This window comes from Procambarus clarkii, chromosome 60 (genome assembly GCF_040958095.1).
Source record: "Procambarus clarkii isolate CNS0578487 chromosome 60, FALCON_Pclarkii_2.0, whole genome shotgun sequence".
In the NCBI taxonomy this organism is placed as follows: Eukaryota; Metazoa; Arthropoda; class Malacostraca; order Decapoda; family Cambaridae; genus Procambarus; species Procambarus clarkii.
The window spans coordinates 7487783-7504631 of record NC_091209.1 but is presented as its reverse complement, the minus strand read 5'-3'; the positions used below and the strand labels follow the sequence as shown (position 1 = coordinate 7504631).

General features: G+C 40.8%; 1 protein-coding gene across 1 annotated transcript in view; it reads right to left on the bottom strand.

Annotated features, from left to right (window-relative positions):
* LOC123766907 (adenylate cyclase type 8) overlaps positions 1-16849 on the bottom strand; it is a gene marked incomplete in the record, with an annotated part of 567973 nt that overhangs the window by 15051 nt on the left and 536073 nt on the right. Inside the window, 6 exon segments of the mRNA XM_069307264.1 lie at positions 1325-1451; positions 1928-2162; positions 4105-5126; positions 5766-5967; positions 6663-6871; positions 8904-9026. Of these exon segments, the coding sequence (XP_069163365.1) occupies positions 1325-1451; positions 1928-2162; positions 4105-5126; positions 5766-5967; positions 6663-6871; positions 8904-9026 (1918 nt within the window).

Sequence of the window (16849 nt, the reverse complement as noted above, 5' to 3'; positions counted from 1 at the left end):
GTGTACAAGTCTCCAAACTTGATACATTAATTGTAAGTGACTCCTTATCATCCTTAAATGCTCTCAACTCTTTAAGACATAACTGTAACATGCTCGTGTCCGAAGCTAGACACAAATACAACAAAATTATTAAGGATGGTAACAGAGTCCATTTCATGTGATCTCCATCTCATGTTGGCCTCCGAATGCATGATAGAGCTGATAAGTTAGCCAAAGAATCTGACTTTAAAGGAGCCGTTGAGTGTAACCTTGGATTGTCAATGAGCAATCTGAGAGCAACAGTACACCGAGAACTTCAACAAGATCTTGTAGATCTGAGGCAAAGTGAAATTGACACCAGTAATTCCATTTATCATCATACTATCATGCAAGAGGAGCCACACATCTATGGATCATCCAATAAAATCAGCAGACTTCTAGATGTTACTACTGCTCGGCTTAGACTCGGTTACAAGTATCTCTGGGAATTCTCATTACCTGCTGATGTAGACCTGACCAAATGTAAACTGTGTCAACAAAATTATTCGCACACCCTCCGTCACTATGTGATGGAGTGCGAAAAGATATGTGAATTTAGAGACAATTCTATAACCAATGTTCCAGCGATGTGTAAATATTTCATTCAAAATGATCTGCTACCAGAAATTTTAGCCAAATATTCCCAGTTTGCTAACTGTAGGTAGTAACTGAGTGATTGTAACCTATCCACCGCTGCCCACTGGATGGGGGGCGGTGTGCAGGACAAACATATAAATTGTGACACTAGCTCTCCACATATGTCAATTGCTTAATTTAAAACCTGTACTTGAGGTCGATCTCGAACCCATTGTTGATGTGACGAGTTATATTGAATTTTGTAACTAGCTCATCAAGATTTTAACTTGCTTAGCTAAATGAATTGTGGGGTTCAGTCCCTGAGCCCATTATGTGCCTCTGTAACCCTTTCCACTACCACCCACAAGATGGGTATGGGGTGCATAATAAATGAACTAAACTAACTGCCCGTATGGCCAAAAATGAACATAATTTGAAAATGAAAAATAATTGAAAATAAATTTGGATTTTTTTCTCCAAAGCAGGGTCCTCTGGTAGGTTAGGAGGGCAAGAGGTTCTCCTAAGGTTTCAAAACATGATGAAAACTGTTAATTGAAAGTGTCCTCTCCTAACCTAGCCGAGTAAGCTGGAGGACTCAAAACAGAAAACGAGACAGTACATCACTTTCGTGAGCCGATTTAATTTCAAATTACATCTATTTTTGGCCATAGTGTGCATATGAGTGAAAAGCGACGTAATTTTAAGGGGACGGGATGATCAAATAGCTTACCTATAATTTCATTAAGAAGTCTAATACATTCCATCCCTCTATTAACATCCTCCGAGTAAAACTGTGTGAAATTTGGTATTGATGCAAACAGCACCCCAACATTGTCGTAGGCTTTTGAGAAGAGTTCCTGAAAAAACATGAAGAAATAAATAGGTTTCAAATGTTAATATATCTTTAACAAAAAAGTAGAACAAGATTCCTAAGTAGTTTAGTTCTTAACAAGTTTTAATAAGTCTTCACTGAAATATCATTAAAATTAAAATTTTACAAGAACCAGACAAAAACCCAGCATTGAATGCAATGACTCTCCTCTTCCTGGTTAGGCCCGGTGGCTCCTTGTAGATATCTCACCGACATTGCTCCAATCTACCAGTCACATCAGCTGCATGAGTTCATATGGTCTACTGGGGACCAGAGCCAAAATCTGGCCCCCCTCACGAGGGGGCAAATGACATTCTGCCATTTCACTGGGAAAGCATCGAAAAAGTCAGCGAAGCTTTACAAACGTGAAACTAGGTTCACAAGACTCAAACAAAAAATTAGTCAGTGTGTTGAAAGAGAAAAACAAAATCTGATTACCTAAGATTGTATTAATTTTCTTACCTCTCCTTTCCGATCTTCTGAGAGAAAATAATTGGCCACGTGGTCCGGAAGAATATTCTTAAGGAGCTGGGTATTATATAAGCGGCATTCACTCATGTCTGTGAGCTCCCGTAAGGCTTGCTGCTTCCATACAAAGTCGAGTCGTGAGGTGATCTCCACCAGACGGCCGTGGTATGACACCATAAAGAAAAATAGCACAAGGAGTACCGCCATTCTGGAAGGTAAGGAAATCCCACTGAAAAAATAAATGTTGAATTATTCTTTACTCATGTTAATAAGAATTTTCTGGCAAAACAAATTAATCTATGTGTAAATGTGTAATTTGGGAATTGGATCTATACTATTATGAATAGTGATTGGATTTCTAGTAACAATTTAGAAAGTTAGAAATATAAGCCAGGATGTAAAGACAGGTTTACCTTACAGTACACTTCAGCATTTAGTAAGTCTCCCCTTAAGTAACAGTACACTCATGTCACCCCTAATTTCAAAAAAGGCAGAAAAGACCTCAGCAGAAAAAACCCATCTGATCAGCTTGACCTCACACATCTGCAAGCTCATGGAGAGAATCCTAAGGGAGGGAATCATTCACCATCTCAGTTAACAATCTTGTCACAGCAACACAACATGGGTTTGTTAAGACTAGATTCTGCCTTACAAATCTGCTCATATTTTTGGAAATGGTAACCAGCTATTCAGACAAAGGACTTCCATTAGATGGAGTACACATGAACTTTGCTAAAGCTTTTGATAAGGTATCACGTGAAAGAATAGCAAAGAAATTATAGGCTCATGGAATAAATGGTAGAATACTAGAATGCATAAAACCAGCGTTTAATGTAATGAAACGGAAGTTTCTTGGTGAGCCCCGGAGGCTCCCCGATTCTTCAGGGAGCCATTCTCAAGTCGATTGTGATGAGGGAAGGAGATGAAGACAATAAATAGGCAAGAGAGAGGTGAGGAGCAAGGCAAAAGGTACGAAAGGTAAGGTGTAGTAGAGGGGATAGTAGTAGGAATAAGAACTGCAGAAGGCCCATTGGCCCATACAAGGAAGCTCCTATTTATAACCACCCAATGAGAAGGGGATATTAATAGGAATAAGAAGAGGATAGCAAGAATGCCCCAGAAATTCTACCTCCAATGCTTCTCTTCATAAAGTTAAAATAATGTTAAAAAGTTGTACAGTAATTACATTGTTGTGGGGTTCAGTCCCTGAGCCCATTATGTGCCTCTGTAACCCTTTCCACTACCGCCCACAAGATGGGTATGGGGTGCATAATAAATGAACTAAACTAAAAAACTAAACTAATTACATTGTGTTATACACAGTGTATAACAGTGAATACAACAGTCTTAACATAACTTTGTGGTTAGCAGTATTAAATTAAATCAGACTAATGTAAATTAAAAGCAAATATTCACCACTGAAATTACAAAGATGACAGAAATGTTGGGAGAGTATGAGACACTGTTTCCCTGTTGTTCCTGAGCAGAGACATTGTTCTAACGTGTGGCTTATTAAACTGATCCTTTGTCAAGATATTTAATATAAATAATGAAATTTAAAATTCCACTCTCCTCCAATATGATTCCATGTGATCTTTTCTGAGCATATATACAATGTAACCACAATGGTTATTAATCTTATTACAATGATGTAATAACGTAAAAATATAATTATAGTTAAGTAATTACTATTTATGGCAATGAGTTGGTAGTGATGGGTCTCCACATTCATAGTCCTATATTCTTACAAACACTCATGCCCAGGATGTTAACAATATAATACCAAAACCTAAACTTACAAATAAACTAAGTGATAATATACCTTTTCAGCGTTAAGCAAGAAAGTCATGAGGAAGAACAGTGTGTACACTAGCACCACGTCGCTCCTCTGGCAAATCTTGGAAACAAACTCTGATGTAAAAATGAATCAATGTTGATACTGTTGATTTAATGTTGCCCAAGCATACCTAGGGGGAACATATGCTCGAATAACATTAAATAACATTAAATCAATGTTGATTCATTGCTACATCAACATCACTTGCCCAGATTCTCCCAGGGAGGAGGGGGGGGGGTTATTTTGCCTACTGGGGCACATTATGATGGCGCCTTCTATATTAAGTATCATGACTAAGGCCCCAAACACACATTGACAGTTTCCTTCACATTACCTGTGTACGGGATCGAAGATTGAGCTAAACTTAATGATGAGGAAGCCGTAGCAGGTTACCATAAAGACCAAGACTACTGTCTTGACCAAATAATTTAGCTTGAGGTAAGAAGCAAGGGCAACCATACTCAGGACCCAGGTGTATATGAAGTACTGAGGGTACAGACACAAGTGCAGCTTGCTCGGCTCGCTGTATATCACAGATTGATTGTCCGCACTCAGGCTCTCATAAGCAACATTGGCCAAGTCCAAAGGATTACTTTCTTTTACACTATTATCCCTTGACTTATTCACTTGATTATCATAGGTTCCTGTACTGTGTACATTTTTATTGTCAATATTAACTTTGATTAACTTTTTTTCACTATGGCGACGCACTCTAGTTCTTAATTCAATATTATAACTATTGTTTAATTGGTTTGTGATTTGTATGGGTACTCTTTTGGCTGTTAATTTGGCACAAAAGAGATTATGAAGCTTTTTTGCACTTAGAGAATATTGGGTTCTATTTAAGAACTTGACTAGTGAGTCTAAGCTGGGTAATCTTGGGGGTGTATTCTTAACAAAAACACTCTCTGCTGATCTTTTAACAATGATCTTTTTATGAATTGATGTTTCAGTAGAATCTGAAAGTTTGTGTATATTTTCCTGTCTGTGCACTATATTACTTTTCTCCACACTATCTAAATAATCAATACTTTCAGAATGAATATTAGAAGTACTTATAATTTGAAAATTTTGATCAAAAGTTGTACGATAAAAGTTTCTACCATTTCTAATACTTTTGCTTTGTAAAGCACTAAGTTTTGGTTCCTTTAACAAGGATGAAGGGAACTCGATGACACTATCATCATCCTCCACCAGAAGAGGAGTGTCACCACTCAGTGCCTGAAGTGCCTGAAGAGGTCCTGCCAGACCTGGGTCACTCGTCACCTGCATTCTCGACGACTCCTCGCTTGTTGTGTACACCTGAGTAATTTGGGAGATATTTGTAGAGTCGTTGCAGTCTGCATTAACCAGGATCTGAAAGGAAAATTTGATGTTAGAACACTGCAATATTACAAAATACATTTTCAAAATAAAAATACTATTTCCAAAAGTTTAAAATTTTATCCAGAATAAAAATACCGATTGTTTTCATTGGAAACATTGAGTTATGATTAATTAATACCCCCAGCTATTTTTGTTATGAAATAATACTTTTCCAGGTTTTGTTAGAAGTTCTTGACTAAAACTTAATACTAATTGAGATCAAAAGCAAAAATTGAATTTGTCTTAAATGGTCTCTAATCCAAAGACAAAAGTGTAATGGACTCAAAAACTAGCTCAATACATTTCAATGTGATTAAAATACAGCTAAAATATATCTAATGTAAAATTCAAATGGAAATATGCTTAACTAAGAATAACATTATTGTGTGTCTGTTCATCACTCCCTCTTCCTGAAATTGGTTCAGCCAGAATTTAACACTAATGTTTTATTGAACAACCTTACTTTCTATCTTACCAAACATTAATAAGGATGTAATGTTAGTTTTACAAATATTAAGAAAGAAATTTGTAGTCTCCCCCATGACGGAAACTTCCACATGATCTTTCTTCTGTAGAGCATTGATGGTCTATCACAGTCGAGAGGGAGAGCATAGATTAAGGTCCACCTACCAGAGTAATCATAGATGGCACAGATATAACAGCCATTAGAGCACAGATGAAGGCCTTCCTGCCAAAAGTTGCTCGTGCAAGACGAGTCGAGATCCGCCGTAGGCCTACAGGCAGGAGAGGGAACTCTTCCGCCATCACCAGCAACAGACCTACTGCAAGGAGTATGGTTGCAGGCAAGAACGGTGCCAGCAACACTTCCACACTGGAATGGTAATCAGATACTTAATGGAAAGCCAACTGAATATATTTTCATAGATATAACAAGAAAATTAGAAAATATATAATAGGAAGGAAATTATCAGCACTTTCTCCTGATAATTTATTTCCCATAACATTATCTATACACAGAAGTATATCATACTACAACAAAAAATTATAATAATTTATGGGACAATTTTTTTTCTATAGAGGCCATTTTCTTGTTTTGGTCATTTATATAGTCAAGACAAAGACAGTGATATTGATGTACATTCATAATTTCCTATATTTTTCTAAAATCCATTAACTTATAAGGGCATAACAATTCTATTCATATTTCTAGTTTGTCTAGTGCATACAGGAGATTTATCTCTAAGGTATGCATACATCAAGGTTGTAAGAATATTAACAATGAAATTTTAGATGCAGCATAATTTCGAATCTGTTAAAATATATTGTTAGCAATATTACAGTATAGCAAAAGTGGCCTCCCCAGGTAAATTCAGGTAAATATTAGTATTCAAGCAGCCGGTAGGATGTTGTAAGAGTACGGGCTGGTAAGCCACCTTATATACCAGTCATAACACTGTGACGGTCTGTACCGACTTTGTACCGGCTTCATAATCTGTATTATAAATTGTAGATTACTCACAAGACAACATGACAGTAATGGGTAACAGAATCCCCCCATGAACTTACTCCTGGACTACAATGGACTGACAGATGACAATAAGGACCCAGATGATGCAGGTGCAGACAACGTTGCTCTTAAGTAGGTCGGCACGGACCTGGTGGTACATCTCCTCCATCTCCAGGTCCTTGAAGGTCAGAGTGATGGGATGCATGTGTTCGGCCCGCATTCGCTTGTTAGACTCAATCTCTATGCTGTTGTCCATCAGATTGTCCACCTTGGGGAGATAAATATAACATTAACACTGTACAGGTATATATATAGTGTATGGCCATTTTGTGTATATATGTATACGTTATGTGTATATGCCTGTGGATATGTACGTGTGTGTTTGTGTACTCACCTAATTGTGCCACATAATAATAATATAATAATAATATTTATTTACAAGAAGGTTGTTACGAACCCGGATCCAGCGTCCGAGCCTGGAGCAGTGACAAACACGCCATCTGTGGGTCAGCTCCCGAAACCCCCGCCAAACGAACGACGACACCTAGTGAGGACAGCGTGTACTGGCCTCGAGGACCAGTTTCCAGTCTGGTTCAGCGCTCAACACCGCCGCTCCTGACCTCTGGTGAGGTGGTGCTCCGACGACAGCGCCATCTATGGACTGGATACGTCAGGTGTTTGTGCCCTAGCCTGTGAGTGTGGTGTATTAGTGTCCCAGTTATTGATGACGTGTCTGTTTACAGAGTCGACCTGGGACCACTGTGTTGAAGGTGGAGTCAGTCTACCCGAGGCAGCCAGTCTCCATACTGTGAAGTTTGCTACAGCTGTTGTGACGTCGTCCCCCCCGGAAGAACACTGTGGTGTGTTAAGCCTGCCAGTGGAGTGGCAGTGAAAGGATTTACCCGGGGCCGACGGTTGGAGACGATAATCCACTGGGGTATTGAAGACAGGAGGGTGATTTGTGATATCACAAGAGACTCCTGTCTAGGGCGTACCCCTTATATCGTTCGTGGAGTGGCCGTACCAGCCTTGGTGGCTCAGTACCTGCCAGCAGACCTGCTGGACGTGTGGTTGACGGCCTCCACGACGGTGCCCCCAGTGGACCTGTGTTGTGGCTGACCTGTGGCCAGGGTAGGCTCGGCGTTCTCAGAGGACACGTCTTGAGGCCACGAAGAAAGCACCGCGGACTCGGCACCTAGCTTCTTGATCAAGAGTCTTCAGCAGAAGACTAGATTGTGCACGATCCCCTTTGCAAAGTGTTAATACCCCCCCCCTTTGTGTACTCTTTTATTATATATATTGAAACGGTGATGGTGAACATTATATTATATTAAGTTCTTAGCTTTCTTTCCCTACTCCCTTTTAGTTACTTGCGTCACGGATCACATCCCTTGAAAGCCTCTACTGGCTTGGGAACGGATACATATATCTTCCTCTAACAACATCAGAGCAAGAACCCCGTTGCGTCCCGAGAGGGCCGTAACAAAGGTACAATGGGTATGTGAGATTACACAAGATTGGCATTTTTACATTCTTGCAAAGCCACTAACACCCATAGCATTTCAGGCAGGTCCTTAATCTAACATATCAGGTAGGATGAAAAGCAGAGTAACCTGGCTCATAGTCCCTGGTAGGCAAGAACTCCATTGATTGATGCCATTGTCTAAAACATACATATCAGCCTGGTAAGCTCCAGGGAGCTGTAAGGACTCAACATACATATCAGCCTGGTAAGCTCCAGGGAGCTGTAAGGGCTCCCCATAGAAATTAAAACAACTATTCCTTGCATTATCTTTTTAATTTATTAATAATCATTTCTTTAGCTGGCATTGTTTTATTAAATATAATGAATAATTTTATTGATGAGTGTTATGTAATTAGTATTACTGTACTTATTTCTTGTATAAATTTAAAAAGGTACATACTGTATTTAAAACTCTGTCAACTTTGTCAAACTTTGTCAAGACAATTAAAAGTACTTCTAATTGTGAATAAAATTAATAAATTTTAATGAAATTGAATTTGAGAAACATTTCTAGCTTTATTGATGACTGGAAGGACGTTTATGCATGTGTAAGTTCTAGACGACATTCCTTGTTCTAGGGACTCTCCGAACACAGATTTCCGTAGCATAACTTGTCAGGAACTTTCATTAAAATTACAGTATTTAATTAGCTTATTAGGCACCTCATATAGATTTCTGATCAAACTCCTTATTAAATTAACCTTGGATTAAACTCAGTAACCTTGCTCGCAGATTAAGGTAGAGATTATAGTCCATATAAGATTAAGAAACTAACCTCATGAGTAAAGTTACTGTTGGTGCTGGCAAACTGCGCTACCTCCGTGTCCTCATCTTCCTCCTCAAGAACGTCAGTAAACTCGTCTTCAAGAAAAGCTTCATCATCCCAATCCATCTCCAGCTGTTGCACATCAAGGCAGTATTAAACACCATGATTAAAAAGAAATATAAATATGAAAACATTGAGGCTATGTGATGGGATCAAACCCACGTCCCTAAACTCGCCAGGCTTCATGGGGTCGGATCCCATTACACGACCTCAATAGTTTCTCAAAGGTATATAAAGCTGTTGTGGTTTCACTGTGAAATAGCATATACTGTATTTCCAAACTTGAAAATGTCACATTAGAAATAGCTTCATATATGACTGAAGTACAGTAACATGGCTAGCTGTTAATAAAGCATCACACTGAACAATGTCTAAAAACAAATGTATAATACAGTATTACTAAATCTGGCAATTGATTAATGAACAATCAGCTGTTTTCCCTAGAATTATGTAAAGCCCAATGTCTCAATATTCAGCTGTCAGTCCTGTATATATATATTATATATATAGGTCCCTACCCATACCTCCTGCTACAAGACATGGCTACATTATATAGGACCCTGTCATGGTACAATACATATGGCTATGTTATATTATAGAGGACCCTGCCTGGACCTCATGCTGCAGGACATGGCTACATTATATAGGACCCTGTCATGGTACAAGACATGGCTATGCTATATTATAGAGGACCCTGCCTAGACCTCATGCTACAGGACATGGCCCCCACTATATAGGACCCTCCATATACCTCCTGCTAGAAGACATTGCTACCCTATACAGGATAATAGAGCTAAAAGACATGGTTACACTATATAGGACCATGCCCATACCTCATGCTTCCGGACAGTGTTACACCATATATGATCCTGCATACACCTCATGCTACAAGACATGGCTACACTATATTGGACCCAACCTATACCTCATGCTACATGACATGGTTATACTATATAGGACCCTGCCTATACCCCATGCTAGAAGACATAGTTACACTATATAGGACCCTACCTATACCTCATGCTACAAAACATGGCTACACTATATAGGACCCTGCCTATACCCCATACTACAAAATATGGTTATACTATATAGGACCCTGTCTATACCCCATGCTAGAAGACATAGTTACACTATATAGGACCCTACCTATACCTCATGCTACAAAACATGGCTACACTATATAGGACCCTGCCTATACCCCATACTACAAAATATGGCTATACTATATAGGACCCTGCCTATAAATCATGCTACAAAATATGGCTACACTACATACAGTATAGGACCCTGCCTATACCTCATGCTACAAGACGTGGGTCTATTATGCTATTAAATTTCTCACTCAAGAAGCTGCATTATATTTGCTAGTTAAATAAATACAGTAAATGTAATTGATTAGATAAAGTGTCATCAATGGGTTAACTAATTTCAATGAACATCGACATCAATTCTAGCATTGCTTCTACAAGTGAAAATAACAAATATATTTATATATCTTGTTTCAGGAAAGCCTTAATTGTCATGAACTGGTGATGGAGGAGTTAAGGGGCATGAGACCAGCCAGACCTCGGCCCTGGGGCCCAGCAGGTTTGGGGGAAGGGGTCCGTCTAATTACCAAAAACTACCACATACTACACACGCTTCAGAAAACTTCCTGGCAATACGTTAGTAATGAATAAATATGATATATTAAGTTAGGCTGACCTAACCTAACCTAACCTAACCTAACCTAATCCTAACCTAACCTAACCTAACCTAACCTAACTTAACCTAACCTAACCTAACCGAACCGAAGCTTGGATCGTCGACTTGATTTGGCGTCACCAGCTTTTTATTTTCGTCTAATTTCTTTATAAAAATATACTTTTTCAGATAAAAATTATGATTTCTCGTGTTGTACATTCAGCACCAACATTATAATGAGTAAATATATCATATTTATTCATTACTAACGTATTGCCAGGAAGTTTTCTGAAGCGTGTGTAGTATGTGGTAGTTTTTGGTAATTAGACGGACCGTCTGAAAGCTGTACTACTTCGGTCCCAGTGTTCGGTCACAGGATTCACTATGAATTTACACGTCCACTTACGAAATCTGTACATCTTACCCTGGTCATGGCGGGTTAGTAGGAATTTAATAAACAGTTTACGAGCTTGAAAACTTCACAACACAAGGTTATTATTGTGATAGATGACCCCGCAGCGGTCCGTCTAATTACCACAAGCTGCACAAGCTTCACAAAGCTTCCTGGCAATATGTTAGTAATGAATAAATATGATATATTTACTCATTATAATGTTGGTGCTGAATGTACAACACGAGAAATCATAATTTTAATCTGAAAAAGTATATTTTTATTAAGAAATTAGACGAAAATAAAGAGCTGGTGACACCAAATAAAGTCGACGATCCAAGCGTCGGTTAGGTTAGGTTAGGTTAGGTTTGGTTAGGTTTGGTTAGGTTTGGTTTGGTTAAGTTAGGTTAGGTTAGGTTAGGTTAGGTTAGGTTAGTTTAGGTTAGGTCAGCCTAACCTAACATATCATATTTATTCATTACTAACGTATTGCCAGGAAGCTTTCTGAAGCTTTCTGAAGCTTTGTGTAGCTTGTGGTAATTAGACGGACCCCCTCATAGCGCTTCCAAACTCACAAACTGTTTAATCATTGCAACATAAGCCGCCATAATTGAGAAAAGATGTACAGGTTTAATAAGTGGACAATTGCCTGAGGGATCGTGGCCTTGGTGAGCATGTGGTGGTCAGGGGAGTTTATGAAGTGCCATAAGTGGCACTAATCAGGGTCACATAGGGTCACAAGATGAAGTCATAACACAGATCTGGCAGTTAACTCCTGATAAGAATCACACCATGACCTGTATATCAGGAGAGTATTAAGATGATTAAAGACCATTTAACGAGGCACTGTAGACCCCATATCAGAAGTATAACTCCACCACCACAGCAGCTGTGTTATTTATATACTTATAAACTCGTGTAAATATTAAAAATAATAACAATAACTTAATCAGTGTCGAAATTAAAAGTGTGTGTGTAATTACTCAAGTGTAATTACCTAAGTGTAGTTACAGGATGAGAGCTACGCTCATGGTGTCCCGAGAAATACCTTCTCTCAAGATGTGTTATAATTTATTTTTTTTTGAGATATATACAAGAGTTTGTTACATTCTTGTACAACTAGGTTTTTTCTCACGATCTTCTCCATTACCTTGCATGGTATACAAGTTAAGGACACTGGCCTGTAGTTCAGTGCTTCTTGTCTGTCACCCTTTTTGTATATTGGGACTACATTAGCCGTCTTCCATATTTCTGGTAGGTCCCCCGTCCCCAGTGACTTACTATACAGTATGGAGAGTGGCAAGTAAAGTGTTTTTGCACACTCTTTCAATACCCATGGTGATATTCAGTCCGGGCTAACAGCCTTTCTCACGTCCGGATCCAACAGATCCCTCTTGACCTCGTTTCTTGTAATTTTGAACCCTTCCAAGGCCGCCTGGTTTACTGCCATGTCTCCTAGCACAGTGACCTCACCTTATTCTATTGTGAAGACCTCCTGGAACCTCTTGTTGAGTTCTTCACACACATCTTTGTCATTCTTTGTGTACCTAACCTCACCCGTTCTAAGTTTCATCACCTGTTCCTTCACTGTTCCTTCACAGTCCACGTGACTGTGGAGTAGCTTTAGGTCGGTCTTGGTTTTATTAACTATATCATTTTCATAGCTTTTCTCAGCTTTTTTCTCACACTAACATACTCGTTCCTGTTTCTCTGGTATTTCTCTCTGCTTTCTGGTGTTCTGTTATTTTGGAAGTTCCTCCACGCCCTTTTGTTCAGTTCCTTTGCTTCCATACATGCCTTATTAAACTACGGAGTCTTCGTTTGCTTCTCGTTTTTTTCCTGTCGGGCCGGGATAAACCTGTTTAATGCCTCCTGACACTTCTGGGTGACATAGTCCATCATGTCTTGTACGGACTTAGTTGTGAGTTCTGTGTCTCACGGTATATCCCATAGGATTTTTCTCATCTTCTCATAATTTCCCTTTTGGTACGCCAGCCCTTTGTTTCCCAGTTCTTTTTTGGGGAGATAATTCTTAGCTCTACTAGGTACTCAAAGATCAATACACTGTGATCACTCATTCCCAAGGGGGGCTTCCAACTTAACTTCCCTTATATCCGACTTATGTGTGTGTGTGTGTTTACCTAAGATTACCTAAGTGTAGTTACAGGATGAGAGCTACGCTCATGGTGTCCCGTCTTCCCAGCACTCGTGTGTGTGTGTGTGTGTGTGTGGGTGTGTGTGGCTGGGTGTACTCACCTAGTACTCACCTAGTTGTGTTTGCGGGGGTTGAGCTCTGGCTCTTTGGTCCCGCCTCTCGACCGTCAATAAACAGGTGTACAGATTCCTGAGCCTATTGGGCTCTATCATATCTACACTTGAAACTGTGTATGGAGTCAGCCTCCACCACATCTCTTCCTAATGCATTCCATTTGTCCACCACTCTGACACTAAAAAAATTCTTTCTAATATCTCTGTGGCTCATTTGGGCACTCAGTTTCCACCTGTGTCCCCTTGTACGTGTTCCCCTTGTGTTAAATAGACTGTCTTTATCTACCCTATCAATTCCCTTCAGAATCTTGAATGTGGTGATCATGTCCCCCCTAACTCTTCTGTCTACCAGCGAAGTGAGGTTTAATTCCCGTAGTCTCTCCTCGTAGCTCATACCTCTCAGCTCGGGTACTAGTCTGGTGGCAAACCTTTGAATCTTTTCCAGTTTAGTCTTATCCTTGACTAGATATGGACTCCATGCTGGGGCTGCATACTCCAGGATTGGCCTGACATATGTGGTATACAAAGTTCTGAATGATTCTTTACACAGTTTCTGAATGCCGTTCGTATGTTGGCCAGCCTGGCATATGCCGCTGATGTTATCCGCTTGATATGTGCTGCAGGAGACAGGTCTGGCGTGATATCAACCCCCAAGTCTTTTTCCTTCTCTGACTCCTGAAGAATTTCCTCTCCCAGATGATACCTTGTATCTGGCCTCCTGCTCCCTACACCTATCTTCATTACATTACATTTGGTTGGGTTAAACTCTAACAACCATTTGTTCGACCATTCTTTCAGCTTGTCTAGGTCTTCTTGAAGCCTCAAACAGTCCTCTTTTGTTTTAATCCTTCTCATAATTTTAGCATCGTCTGCAAACATTGAGAGAAATGAATCGATACCCTCTGGGAGATCATTTACATATATCAGAAACAAGATAGGACCGAGTACAGAGCCCTGTGGGACTCCACTGGTAACTTCACGCCAATCGGAGGTCTCACCCCTCACCGTAACTCTCTGCTTCCTATTGCTTAGGTACTCCCTTATCCACTGGAGCACCTTACCAGCTACACCTGCCTGTCTCTCCAGCTTATGTACCAGCCTCTTATGCGGTACTGTGTCAAAGGCTTTCCGACAATCCAAGAAAATGCAGTCCGCCCAGCCCTCTCTTACTTGCTTAATCTTTGTCACCTGATCGTAGAATTCTATCAAGCCTGTAAGGCAAGATTTACCCTCCCTGAACCCATGTTGGCGATTTGTCACGAAGTCCCTTCTCTCCAGATGTGTTACCAGGTTTTTTCTCACGATCTTCTCCATCACCTTGCATGGTATACAAGTCAAGGACACTGGCCTTTTTGTATATTGGGACCACATTCGCCGTCTTCCATATTTCTGGTAGGTCTCCCGTCTCCAGTGACTTACTATACACTATGGAGAGTGGCAAGCAAAGTGCCTCTGCACACTCTTTCAGTATCCATGGTGAGATCCCATCTGGACCAACAGCCTTTCTAACATCCAGATTCAGCAGGTGTCTCTTGACCTCCTCTCTCGTAATTTCGAACTCTTCCAAGGCCACCTGGTTTACCTCCCTTTCTCCTAGCACAGTGACCTCACCTTGTTCTATTGTGAAGACCTCCTGGAACCTCTTGTTGAGTTCTTCACACACCTCTCTGTCATTCTCTGTATACCTGTCCTCGCCTGTTCGAAGTTTCAATACCTGTTCTTTCACTGTTGTTTTCCTTCTGATGTGACAGTGGAGTAGCTTTGGTTCGGTCTTGGCTTTGTTTGCTATATCATTTTCAAAACTTTTCTCAGCTTCTCTTCTCACCCTGACGTACTCATTCCTGGTTCTCTGGTATCTCTCTCTGCTTTCTGGTGTTCTGTTATTCCGGAAGTTCCTCCACGCCCTTTTGTTCAGTTTCTTCGCTTCCATACATGCCCTATTATACCATGGATTTTTCTGTTGCTTCTCGGATTTTTCCCTTTGGGCCGGGATGAACCTGTTTACTGCCTCCTGACACTTTTGGGTAACAAAGTCCATCATACCCTGTACAGACTTATCTCTGAGGTCTGTGTCCCAAGGTATTTCACTTAGGAAACTTCTCATCTGTTCATAATTTCCCTTTCGGTATGCCAGCCTTTTGATTCCTAGTTCTTTTTTGGGGGAGATAAGTCCTAGCTCTACCAGGTACTCAAAGTTCAATACACTGTGGTCACTCATTCCCAAGGGCACTTCCATCTTAACTTCTCTTATATCCCACTCACTTAGGGTAAATATCAAATCAAGCATTGCTGGTTCATCTTCTCCTCTCATTCTTGTTGGTTCTTTGATGTGCTGGCTTAGAAAGTTTCTTGTTGCCACGTCCAGCAGCTTAGCCCTCCATGTTTCTGGTCCTCCATGCGGGTCTCTGTTCTTCCAATCTATCTTCCCATGGTTGAAGTCTCCCATAATTAGTAGTCCAGATCCATTCCTGCTAGCAACAGAAGCTGCTCTTTCTATTATGTTAATGGTGGCCATGTTGTTTCTATCATATTCCTGTCTAGGTCTTCTGTCATTTGGTGGTGGATTATATATGACTACGACTATAATTTTTTTCCCTCCATTTGTTACGGTACCTGCTATGTAGTCACTGAAACCTTCACAGCTCTGAATATCCATCTCCTCAAAATCCCAGCCTTTTCTTACCAGCAGAGCTACACCACCCCCACCTCTTCCTTCCCTCTCTTTCCTCATAACATAATAGTCCTGTGGGAACACTGCGTTTGTTATCGTTTTCATGATCTTTGTTTCTGTGAGGGCTATGATGTCTGGGTTTTCCTCTAGTACCTGTTCTCCAAGCTCATTTGCTTTATTTGTAATTCCATCTATGTTAGTGTACATCGCTTTGAGGCTCACTTTCTTCTGTCCCTTCTCAAATCGCCTCCTTGGTGAGTGTTCTGCTGGGGGGGGGGGGGGAGGCTGTTCCATGGGTGTGAGGACCTGTGAGGTGGATAACAGGGTCTCAGAGGATACTGGGATGAGGGGCGGGGGATCCACTGAAGGGTGAGGGACAGGGAGGGTATGGGGTGAAAGGGGAGGGAGGACGGGAAGGAAAGGGGGGGAGGGAGGACTCGGGAGGAGGGGAGGGGTAGAAGGGTGGGGATTGGGTGTGGGGGGAGGGAGATTTGGCTGAACATTTGAGTGGGGGCAGGGAGGGTTTGGGGTAGGGGGGTTTTCTATGCAGAGGAGGGAGGCGGGATTGTCCTCCCTTCTCGTGTTACTGGGTAGCTGGTTGTGGGTTCCCCCCTCGCTTCTGGGGGTGTTGTGTTGGGAGCTGTGACTTCCTGGTTTTCCCCTCTCGCCCTGCGCCTCTTCCTTGCTTCTGCCGCTACGGCTCTCTCCTCCCTTGTCATGTCTCTCTGGAGGAATACATTTTTTAATTTTCCCACGTTTTTCAGGGAGCTCTTCCTTGATAGGATCTTCTCCTTTGTGCTCTCGTTTGCAAACACTATCTTTATCATTCGGTCTCGGTCTTTGTTGTACCAACCTAGCCTGAAAACCTTCTCAATGCTA